This window comes from Macaca nemestrina, chromosome 16, assembly GCF_043159975.1.
Source record: "Macaca nemestrina isolate mMacNem1 chromosome 16, mMacNem.hap1, whole genome shotgun sequence".
Lineage (NCBI taxonomy): Eukaryota > Metazoa > Chordata > Mammalia > Primates > Cercopithecidae > Macaca > Macaca nemestrina.
In genome coordinates, this window is record NC_092140.1 from 92,601,502 (window position 1) to 92,614,069 (window position 12,568).

At 39.3% G+C, this 12,568-nt stretch overlaps 1 protein-coding gene across 8 annotated transcripts in view; it reads right to left on the reverse strand.

Moving 5' to 3' along the window:
- LOC105486013 (replication factor C subunit 3) overlaps positions 1–12,568 on the reverse strand; it is a 701,449-nt gene that overhangs the window by 651,690 nt on the left and 37,191 nt on the right. Inside the window, exon 8 of one of the 8 annotated variants that reach the window (XM_071081653.1) lies at positions 1,187–8,172. The exons of the other annotated variants lie outside the window; for them this stretch is intronic. Coding sequence (XP_070937754.1) covers positions 8,103–8,172 — 70 coding nt within the window. The 3' untranslated portion in view covers positions 1,187–8,102. Of the gene's footprint in view, positions 1–1,186; positions 8,173–12,568 lie in introns of those variants that run through there. 8 annotated transcript variants of the gene reach the window in all.

Sequence of the window (12,568 nt, forward strand, 5' to 3'; positions counted from 1 at the left end):
GATCAGGGAACTCCAAGAGTATTAGCATTGCCTTGTTTCTTTTATTGTACTTAAACTTCCAGTTGGCCCTTCCTACTGTAACAGTCCTTCTTTCATAGGTCAGGAAACTTATGAAGATATTTGCCAATTACTCAGGAAATCTATTCCAATTGTACAGAATATGCACACTTATGTATACATATATAATATTTATAAGAACCACGTTCAAAAACATGATTATTTACCCTATTTACCCTAAACTGGACCCTAATTATTATCTGGCTTTTTAAATACCTATTCCTCCTGGTAGGCCTTAGTGGAATTTCAGAAATTAGTCTAGATTAGAGCCATTGGAAAATTTTCCCTTGGAATATTTAGGTATTTCCTTTTGCCCAGGGTCCAGTTACCATGGTAAATCACTACCAAGAAGGCTTTTAAGGAAAAACTAGTAAGCCTATAAAGAGTATCCCCTTGAGACTTTCTATCGGGCCTTTTCTGAGGGGGCTCAGACCTGCCTTCACTCAAGGGGCTGCAGCTTTTTGATGTGGCTCAGGGCTGAGAATTGTATGAGGAACAATGACTCTCCATTACAAAAGTTCAAGTCAGGACTCTTTGCAATACCTAGAGATGGTTTTATTTCTTATTTGAATTCATTAAGAAAGCTATAGTGAGCTTCGAATCAAAGAACTCATGATCAATTATCCGCCTCTAAACCGTATGGATCACATCCTTCCAGCTGACCATGAAGGTAAGCACACCGCGTTACCTCTCCCAAGTAACTGCTGTTACTTGCTTGGGTCTCTGGGTGCTTCCCATTGAGTTTATGAGATGATTGCCCTGGCAGCACTTCCCACTGACATCTCTGCCTACAGAAAAAAACCTCTGGACCTCATCTCAAAGGTGCTCACCTCATCAATATATTTCTCAAAGCCTTGGTGAAGACAGTTCCTTCTAACACCTCTTGGAGGATGTAGTTATGGGAACCACACTTGATTAGCCAATCAAGAACTATTGTCTCTGCTAGACACAGTCTATGGTACACTGAGTTTTGTTTTTTTGAGATGGAGTCTCACTCTTGTTGCCCAGGCTGGAGTGCAATCACATGATCTTGGCTCACTGCAACCTCCACCTCCTGGGTTCAAGCAATTCTCCTGCCTCAGACTCCTGAGTAGCTGGGATTACAGGCATGAGCCACCACGCCCAGCTATTTTTTTTTTTTTATTATTTTTATTTTTAGTAGAGACAGGGTTTCTCCATGTTGGTCAGGCTGGTCTAAAACTCTCGACCTCAGGTGATCCACCCGCCTCGGCCTCCCAAAGTGCTGGGATTATAGGTATGAGCCACCGCGCCCGGCCACACTGAGTATTTTCTGACAGATAAAGTTTACTTACTCTACACCTCTGTAGAACCTAGGTTTTATTCAACTAGCCAAGTCAACAATGAGAACTATTTCCTGCTGTTTGGTCTAGCACATTGAATCCAGAATCTCTGGGATGTGAGTCTACAATGATAAATGGGTTGATTTATAATTGATTGATTGATAAATACATTGATCTATAATTATGCTTTTCCCTCCTTGGTAGAGCTTCCTCAGAATTCATTTTCCTGCAGATTTTGCTCATAAGAATTTAGCAAACTCCTGTTACTCTTTTCTCATGCCAGCTTTCTCCACCTAGGTTTGCCTTCGCAATTTCTCAAGCACCAACTCCTCCATCACACACACTCAATCCATGCATTCCCATTCCAGATCTAGAGCTGTCACTAGAGAGGATGAGCACAAAGGAAACAACGGCTTCTTACAAGGCAACTCCCTCAGGCAAAGGTACCATGCAATAAATTCTCCTTACCTTCCCAACTTCCACAATAATTGTAGAAACATTTTTTTTTTCATATTTTTATAGAACTTTCAGGTGTTTTGAACTGGGAGGATTACTGTGCACTGTGAAACCACTATATCCCTGGAAACCTCTCCAGCAACAATTGATGCTGGTGATCACACTCCTATTTAGAAATCCTTCTTCTATGCTTCTATGTTTTCATTCTTCTAATTTTGCATCTTTTGTCCAGTTTCTGACTGTTCCTCACTATTCCAAAATGATTTTTTCTTCTCTTTCTTCTTTTCTCTTCTATTTCCACAGTTTGAGCTACAATCAATTGATTATTTTCATCAGTACATCCCTAGGCTTTACCTCTCTTTACATCTCAAAATTGCCTCTGCAACATCATATGTCCAAAACAGAACTCTCCTTCCTCCTGCGTAACTCACCATAGCTCAGGTTAGGTTCTCGGAATCATATTTGAGTTGTCCCCTCCAAATCTCATGTTGAAATGTGATCCCCTACCAAATAACTCCATAAAGTATCAAAAATCTACACCATTTCTTGGATTATATCACTTTCTACTCAATAATTTCCAAAGGTTTCTCATTACCTTAAAGAAAAAATTCTATAGTTTGAAAACTTAAGACTACTGGTGATCTCCTCAACTTACTCCCAGCCCCATAACTCTACAAACAGATCCAGGTCACCCCTTGACCTCCAGTCACACTTTCCAGCATAACCACAAGTTTCCACTCACTGTCATATCCATCCTTCACGAACTCACTTCAGCACCTCTGTTCATGCTGTTCCATCTTCCAAATCCTAACCCTCTACTCTCAGCTGAGCTAACTAAAGAATTCAAGAACTGAAAGAGAAGACAAAACAAGAGAAAGAGGATACAACAATTAGATGCCAGTCGTGTTCTTGAGAGGATATTCTAGGTAGGCCTAGTCTTTCCATTCTTTGGCTAAGTAATATGGTTGCATGATTGTCCCCTCCAAATCTCACTTTGAAATGTGATCCCCAATGTTAGAGGTGGGCCTAGTGGGAGGGGGTGTTTGGGTTAGGAAGGCTGATCCCTTAGGAAGGTCTTGGTGCTGTCCTCAGAGTAATGAATGATTTATCATTCTGTGAGTTCACAGGAGAGCTGTTTGTTTAAAGGAGCCTGGCACCTCCTCCCTCGTTCTCTCACTCCCTCTTTCACAATGTGATACTGCAGGTCCCCCATTGACTTCCACCATGAGTGGAAGCTTCCTGAGACCCTCACCAGAAGCCAAGCAGATGTTGGTGACATGCTTGCACAGTCTGCAGAACCATGAGCCAAAATAAACCTCTTCTTATAAATTACCCAGTCTTCAGTATTCCTTTATAGCAGTGCGAATGGACTAATACACTAAGTCAGAGAGAGGAGGGGGCAGAAATGACAAAAACTTCTGGATAGACGTTTGGGAGACTAAGAGTAGAGGATCTGTGCCCCATGCCCAGTAGAACTCTGAAAATTGGCAAGATCCCACGGTTCTCAACCTCACATACAAAGAACAAACAGTACTTATATAGCAGGGCGGTGACAAATCTGGAACAAGGGACTTAGTGCTCTCATGGAGAGCCTGTGTATCCATGCAGTATCAAGCAAGAGAATGATGTCATTGTACCAGGGAGCAGCCAACCACATGGACAGCACGGACAGCCTCTGTACAGAGAGAATTCTTCTGGTTGGAACCAGGAAGACACAGCAATTACCTGGGTAAAATGACTCAAGACTGATGGGAATGAGAATGGCTCAGCTGATGCAGGTGTGGTTAAATGACACAGACCCACAGAACATATGGCTCCGCTCAGTACCTGAATGGTGCAAAGCCATGCTGCCTTCTCCCAAACACCCTCTGTCCTCCCATAAATGCAACCTAGGCAGGGTGGGGAAGAGTGCTACGTGCATAAAGATGAACTGTCTGTTACCTAGCAGAGTGAGGACCCCAAACAGAAATTAAACCTAGAGACAGGAATAATAGAAACAGTCTTTCCTTAACTTCCTGATTTTGCACATGAGATTCATATCTGCATATGTGTGTTACGTATATATGTATGTATCGTTTTCATTCATTACATTACTGATGCAGATATAACTATTGTGATGAAAAACAGTCTATCAGTTAAAAGCACTTTGTGACTGGAAGGAGCATCATTCCAAAGACTGTACTTCTAGGTACAAAATCATGCTAACCAACTAACCAGCAAAAGAGACGCACACATTCTCTGTGGGAAACACTATACGTAAGGACCTCCAGAAAATTATTTTCACAACTTCTTTTAGAAACGCATGTAAGAATTAATTTATTATAAATAATAGAACCTGACAGCATTGGGAGGCAATTTGTAAATTCCACTCTACGATGAAACAGTGCAGCTGGAAACTTGGGAAATGGACTAAAGACGGCCTTAGAGGTGACTCCAAAACAGCAACCCTCATTATATTTTTAGATCCTGATTTTCCTACTCCTTGTATAATTTGGGAACATTTAAATTGTCAACTGCAGAAAGCAATCAGATCAAAATACTTGAAAATTTAAGACACAGCTATAGAAGATATGCTTTTCAATATGTATATTAAGATATATGAATATATCAAAATATAGAATGTCAAAAATACATGAATATGTAATACATACATATTATATTAATATGCATATTTTAACCTATAACATGTCTCGCTTTTAAAATATTTTGCTGTGTGTGTGTATGAATCAGTGGGAAACATACTGATTTACATAAAATCATTGACAAAAGCAGCTTATTAATGTGGAAAACCAGCAGAAAGTAGATTAACACATGTAATTACAAAGGATGGGAAGTATTAAAGGAAAAAGCTGCATGAAGACATCGAAGCTGAGTCAAGTCACGGGACATCTCTAAGCGTTTTCTTCAAAAACAACCGTTAAATATATTTCATTGCAATTACACTTCACAACATGTTCATTCTGTGTCCCTATGGGATGCCATTTTGCACAGAACCTAAATAAAGTATCTGACAAAAAAAACAAAAACAAAAACTTTGCTGAGATTGGATTTAATTACCAGACCTAATTCTTCAGTATGGCACTCAGCCAAATAACTGGGAGAAAATGCTGACTGGGCTAGAGACCTAAGCGACTTAGCTAAGTGGAAGGGAAAACATTTTTGATTAATTGAAAGGACAAATGCTTCATCTTAAAATGTCTAAAGGTGAGACGTACAGAATTAAATAAACCTATAATGCTGTTCAACAGCATTTTTTTGATAATCCTGTGAATTACCGTGTCATCTGAAATTGCAAGAAGCATATTTTCACAGGGAACTTTCTACACTTGAAGTAAAATTTAATGTTTTTAGAGCTTCCAGAATAGGTATTTCTATTGCTCATAAAAACAATTTCTTACATTTTCAGGGTTATTTTAATGCAAAGGGTATTCTGCAGTAAATAAGTAAATACCTGTAATTGGTTGCAGTACTTTGGTATGGCACATACCATACCAAAGTGTTGGTACAAAATTGTTAAGTGAAAAATCATTTTGGGAGCCTCTAAGTGGAGGTGTGTGTGTTCTCACAGGTTGAACTACCTCCTTACCATTGAAGTGTAGTGATTATACATGTTATTTCAAACATAAAAATGGGATCATTTTTCCCTTCCCCCTACCCCCCCTTTTTTTTTTAGATGGAGTTTTGCTCTTGTCGCCTAGGCTGGAATGAAGTGGCATGATCTCAGCTCCCTGCAAACTTCACCTCCTGGGTTCAAGCGATTCTCCTGCCTCGGCCTCCTGAATAGCTGGGATTACAGGTGCCCACCACCTCACCCAGCTAATTCACCATGAACGGCTAATTTTTGTACTTTTAGTAGAGATGGGGTTTCGCCATGTTGGCCAGGCTGGTCTCAAACTCCTGACCTCAGGTGATCCACCCGCCTCGGCCTCCCAAAGTGCTGGGATTACAGGCATGAGCCACTGCACCCAGCCTCCCTTTTCAAAGTCATCCTGCAATCAGCAACAATTAATATGCTTGTAAAATATAGAGATCACTTTACTGATATTATTAATTCAACATGACATTAAAATCAAGTTTATCATCAATGCTCTAAGAAATCTTGAAATTGACATGCAGCCTCTATTTTTATACTTTAAAAATCTTTTTCCCCTTAGTATTTTTTAAGGACAATGACATGAAGCTTTAACTAGTATATTTCACTTTTATGCCCATATACTTTAAAATGTTATGTGATCTGTTCAAATATGTTTCTTAGGTGGGTGTGGTGGTTCTCACCCATAGTCTCAGCTACTCGGGAGGCTGAGGCGGGAGGATCACTTGAGCCCAGTAGTCTCAGCCTGCAATGAGCTAGGATCATACCACTGCACTCCAGCCTGGGTAACAGAGCAAGACACAGTAAAAATATATATATATTTAATATGTTTCTTAAGTAATGAAAGAGGGAAAAAAAAAAAAAAAAAGGACTTGACTACTTTAAGACATCTCTGCGGGACTTGCTGGTTTTATGAAAATGAACTAACCAGGAGGAAGTTATTTAAAGGGACATTAATTGGCGGTTGCCAAAGTAACCTCCCCTGATTGGAGGAAAATCATGACAGGGAATCATGCTGCAGACAGAAATATAACACGACTCATTTCCCTTTCTTCTCTCCTTGCCTTGGCCTGCAGGGAAAGAACAAGGAGTTTCTCTCTCCTCACAGCTGCCTGGGACATATGCGGAGTCGATTGTCACGTTAAAAAGCCGAGGGATAAGCAAAAACACATCCAAAGCAGGCAGCCAAAAGGAAGAGGAGTCTGGGGTACAAGTCATAGGATGCACACTGGAGGCAACTGGGAATGCCTCCTCTGTAGAGGGGAAGGGCAAGTAAGGAGCAATATAGTCACTGATTCAATCATCTGGAGCAGTCAAAGGTAGATGTCTTTAAATGTGTTTGTGCATCACGGAGGGCAAATTTTACCCCTCCAAGCAAGTGAGTGTGTGGTGGCCAAAAGCCTCCATCCTCCTCCTTCCCTTGGTTTTTCTGAGTCCTCATTTTGCTACTTCAGGTTTCTCTCCTGGCTTTTTTCCTTCTCAAAAAAAAAAAAAAAGTGCAACAAACTTAGTCTCCTCCAGCTGCCAAAACAAAATGCCACAGGCGGAGTGGCTTAAACAACAGAAACATATTTTTCTCACAGTTCTGGAGGCTGCAAGTACAAGACCCAAGTGACTGCAGGGTTGGCTTCTCCTGAGGCCTGTCCCTTTGGCTTGCAGACGACCACCTTCAAGCTGTGTTCTCACATGGTCTTTCATCTATGCATGCCCCTGGTGTCTCTTCCTGGTCTTATAAGGACACCAGTCCTATTGGATCAGGGCCACACCCTTACGACATCATTCAACCTTAATTACCTCCTGAAAGACCCTATCTCCAAATATAGTCATATTCATATTGGTGGTTAGGGCTTCAACATATGAATGTGGAAGTTAGGGGGACCCAATTCAGTCCATAACATGCCCAGACAGAAGTGAGTTATTTATCCACCATTATGTATAGGATGGCAACTTTATTTTTTATTTCAAACTGTAAATATATGCACACACATATATATGTGCATCCTAATAATGCTTTATTATAAAAATAATTCATGTTCCTCAGATGGAAAATTTAGAAAACAAAAAATAGGAATTATCCATAGTCTGCCACCCAATCACTGCTAAAATTATGCTCCTTTTCCTCATGACTTTTCTGAGTATATTTCTAAACTTGTCATTTCTATACATAGTTACTTTTGTATACTGTTGTCTTCACTCGTTAAAATATAAATATTTTGATATTATTTACCATCCTTCAAAATATTTAATGACTTTATAGTTGTCATCATAATGTTATATGTAGGCTTCATTATCGGGCATTTAGATTATCAACTGTCTCTACTATAAGTATGTTGGCTTAGTTTGTTATTAACCAATGCATTTATTATCCCTCAAAATTCTTGTTTTGCCTCACAATTCTCTTTTAGGCCTTTAGATGTTGCTTTGGGGGAAAGATGATACACAGATTTAGAGTTCATGCTCAGCTTCAGAGTTTTATAACGGAGTTTTGACTCTCACAGCAAACATGAAGCAAAGGTCATTTCTGAGTCTCAAAAGCCTAACTTTTGAGTATCAGATAAAATCATGGTGTATTTGTGGCACTTCATTTATACCAGGAACAATAAATTTGAAAGCATGTGAAAACAGTCAACACAGTTCATCCAGAGTCCCAGAAGTCAGGGAGAGGATGCTGTGGCCACATACGACTGAGTGTGCATTCAGTATCTGAGGATGTGCATATTGTACGTTGTGAATGGAGTTTCACATTCAGGGACTGCGATGCTACAGCTGAAAGGAAAAGAGAGATCCAAGAAACAGAATTAGAAAAATAATTTTGGGGATAAATTCTTTCTCTAATCTTTGATAGTCTACCATGTTCATTTCCACTTAAATAGATAGATAAATATCTCATTTTTCCAAGAATAGAACAGAGATAGCTAATTGTCTATCTCAATATTTATTTTCCACTTTTTCTCTGACAAAAAAAAAATAATCAGTGCAATCACATGCCTCACTCTTCTCCAACCACAGGTATGACCATGGGACCAAATTCTTGCCATTGAGAAATAAGTAAAAGTGTATCAGGTGACTCTAGGAAATCTTCTTAAAAGTTTCCATCTTGGAACATGAATGTGATATCTGGGGCTTCAGATGCCATCTCAGAACATAAGGACAAGTTCATGCTCCTGGGCTTGTGCAGTGAAGAGTGGGAAGGGGCCTGGTTACCAACAATTTTGCCAAGTTGCCAGAGTAGCCCCAGAATTGCTTTCACCTGAGGAAAATGCAATTCTGTCATGTTTAATCTACTGTTATTCTTTAATATGGGTTTTTCTGTTATATGCAGCCAAACCTAACCCTACCAAATATGGTGTGGTACCTGCTGATTTGGAATAGCTGAGAGCTAAGTATTCTCAACCTACAGCAGGGGACCAAGACATAAAACAGAGAACTGTGAAGCTAAAAAGAAACGGAGAAGTCATTTGGCCAAGTGGCTCTATTTTGTAAACTTGATCAAATCTCTCTGGATTAAGGCTGGTCATCCATAAAATAATGTCCACATCTCACCTTCCAGGATGGTTATGATGTGGTCCCTTCTGCTCCATCCTTATTTCACAATATAGAAATTATCCTCAGGAACTGTCAACTCATGTTAGTATCTTGATAAAACATGAACATCATTTCCCCATGTGTTAATTATGTGCCGGTCCCTCTGTTAAAAATACACTTTCTCTGATTAGCCATTTTGCTCAAAAATTCCCTTTTTGATGAAAGCTGTCTACCTCCAAACTCCCAGACAGGTTGATCATTTTCTCTTCATGCTGTCTTTAAGATTTATATATTTTTATATTATTGGACTCAGACATGTAAATAAAGTCAGCATCTAACACAATGTTATTTATTTCTATATTCCTAGTACCCAGAACAGAAATATACAGTAAGTGCTGAACAACTGTTTGATGAATTGAATCACATATCACATTAGGAAATTAAGGACTCTGAAAAGGTTACCACACTGGGTTTTGACAGAGCAAAGAGAGCCAAGATTTATATCAAACGTTCAAACAAAAGAGGAAAAAATGAAGCAAAAATATTAATTTCAGTGTTAGCCCCACTAACACTCCCCAGTTTTTCATCTTCTTAATTCACTGGGCTTAAACATGAAGTCTATGGTCAGCCAGAGATGCTGATGGCCTCGGGAGAGCACTGCTCCCATCTCCATGAGACCACACCCTGCACTGTGCTCCAGGGCTTTGTGTTTCCTTGAGGTTCCAAGGGCAGGCAGCTTAAATGTCATCCCCAAAAGAATCTGCAGTGAGTCAGAACCACACATTCCATATGTCAGCTTTGAGTCCATTCTGTAGGAAGAGCTGAAAATGTATCCCCTATTCTATTTTCTGTCCAAAATTATGTCCAGGCATACTGTCTAATGTAGCATGTCAGAGATTCTGCAATGAGATTGGATGCTATCTTGAAGATATTTCAATAACCAAACATCCATAAAGAGATGCCTCTTATTTGAAGACAATTTCCTTGCTATTATTAAATTCCAAGGAAGAAATTTATATCCAAAGATTAGATTGCTTTACAGGTTTAAGTTCAAAGACATGAAAATCTAAAAGAACTAAAATTTGAAATAAAATTCTCTTGCCCTGTATATTGAAGTTCAAAGTACAAAGTCCACTTACAAAACAAATACCCTTCCCCTTCACATCGTCTTTTCCGCAGGCTTAGTTGGCAGGACTTGCTGTCTGGGTAGAGTTGAGGTTCCTCCAGTAACCACCTGTCTCTCTCAGGAATGGGTCTGGAGCTTCCAGAGCCTCTCAAGTCATAGTAATTCAATGCCCAGTCTCTCAGGAGCCTTACTTTTAAAGAATCAAAACAGCTAACAGGACTCACAAAATTACCACACCCCTTTGTCACACCACACTCACCCAATTTAGAAAGCCAGTCTCCTGCGCATAGGTCAATTATTCCAGGCAAAATTGCATTTCCAGAACCAGAGCTACCAGGACCCCAGTAATCCTGGTATCTGAGAGAAAAGGAAAACCTTCTGGAGTCAATCTCAACAGGACGTCTCTCATTCAAGACCAACTGTCTGTATTCCATGACTTGCTTACTTAAGCCCAGTGGAAAAATATTCCCCCAGGAATAAGTTTATTTTGTATTTATCATTTACAATTACATTTCCATATCAGTTTTTTAACCTTTATTTTGAGTTCAGGTATACATGTGCAGGTCTGTTACATAGGTAAACGTGTGTCATGGGTGTTTGTTGTACAGATTATTTCATCATCCAGGTATTAAGCCTAATATCCATTAGTTATTTTTCCTGATCCTCTTCCTCCTCCCACCCTCCACCTTCTGGTGTCTGCTGTTTACCTCTCTGTGTCCATCTGTTCTCTTTATTTAACTCCCATTTATAAACAAGAACATGTGGTATTTGGTTTTCTGTTCCTGAATTAGTCTGCTAAAGAAAATGGTTTCCTGCTCCATCTGAGTTGCTGCAAAGGACATTGAAACTGTTTCACTTCCTTATACCATATAAGAAAACCAACTCAAGATGGATTAAGACTAAAATGTAAAACCCAAAGCCACAGAAACCCTGGAAGACAACCTAGGAAATGCCATTCTGGACATAGGAATGGGCAAGGATCTCACAGCAAAGATGCTAAAAGCAATTGCAACAAAGGTAAAAATTGACAACTGGGTTCTAATTAAACTAAAGAGCTTCTGCACAGCAAAAGAAACTATCAACTAAACAGATAACCTAGAGAATGGTAGAACATTTTTGCAAACTATGCATCTGACAGAGGTCTAATATCCAGCATCTATAAAGAACTTAAACAAATTTACAAGAAAAAAACAAGCTCATTAAAAATGGGCAAAGGACATGAACAGACGCTTTTCAAAGGAAGACACATAAACAGCCAACAAGCATATGAAAAAAAGTTCAGCATCACTGATGAGAGAAATGCAAATCAAAACCACAATGAGATACCATCTCACACCACTCAAAATGGCTATTGTTAAACAATCAAAAAATAACCGGTACTGGCAAGGTTGTAGAGGAAAGGGAATGCTTATACATGCTGGTGGGAGTGTAAATTAGTTCAACCATTGTGGAATGCAGTGTGCCAATTCCTCAAAGACCTAAAAATAGAACTATCCTTCCACCAAGCAATCCCATTACTGGTATATACTCAAAGGATTAAAAATCGTTCTATCATAAAGACACACACACATAAGTTCACTGCAGCACTATTCACAATAGCAAAGACATGGAATCAACCTAAATGCCCATCAATGATACACTGGGTAAAGAAAATAAGGCACATAAACACCATCTCTTTACATTTCCATTTTTGTGGAAAAAAATCCATCTATGTTTCTTGTGTGCTTGCTCAGAGCATTAAGAAATATAAAATCAGATCAACTTAGAAAAAATACTGAAAGTTTATTGTGCATACTAAGAACAGTTCTCAAACTGGGAGACCTCAAACTGAAAGTAGTAAGAAGCCTCGAGTATAGCAGCCACAGTGCAGATTATAAAGCACAAAGGAGGAGTATTTTAACCTTTTTTTTTTTTTTTTTTTTTTTTTTTTTGCTTGTTGTATATTGCCATCCCTTTTAGGGAAGTAGAGTTCTTTAAGCTCATTTGTCTCTAGTTGATTGTTTTGATTTCAAGTGCTCATAAAGCTTATGTTTTGTGTTTCGGTCATGATTAGAGCATTAAGGGGAAATCAGGATTACTTTAAGTTTTGACTACATGGTTATGGGCAGTTGGCCCTAGGGTATATCTAAACTGTGGCCTTGGTTCTTCCATCTTCTTTAATAGTATCATTTGAGGCATTTCTGTCTCCTTGCAAATTTGAAATAGACACCTGAAATAGCAGCAGCCAGTCCCCAAAATCACTGTGGGTTCTTTCTTCCCTTCGAGCATATCCAGAACCTCTATTTCCATTTTTCCCATAGAATCTTGGGTTAAGTCCCTGATGGTGCCCTCAATTCAGTCTCTAATCCATGCCACACATGCACCATCTCTCAGGGGCAGCCGTTCTTAGTCCTGTGTCACAGCAGCTATTTCCACCATCCGTAGCTATGGAATTACTTGGGACATGAAACCCATCTGCTAGGAATGACTTCTTCTTCGTTCATAATTTGCCTTAGCTGAAGAATCACCACT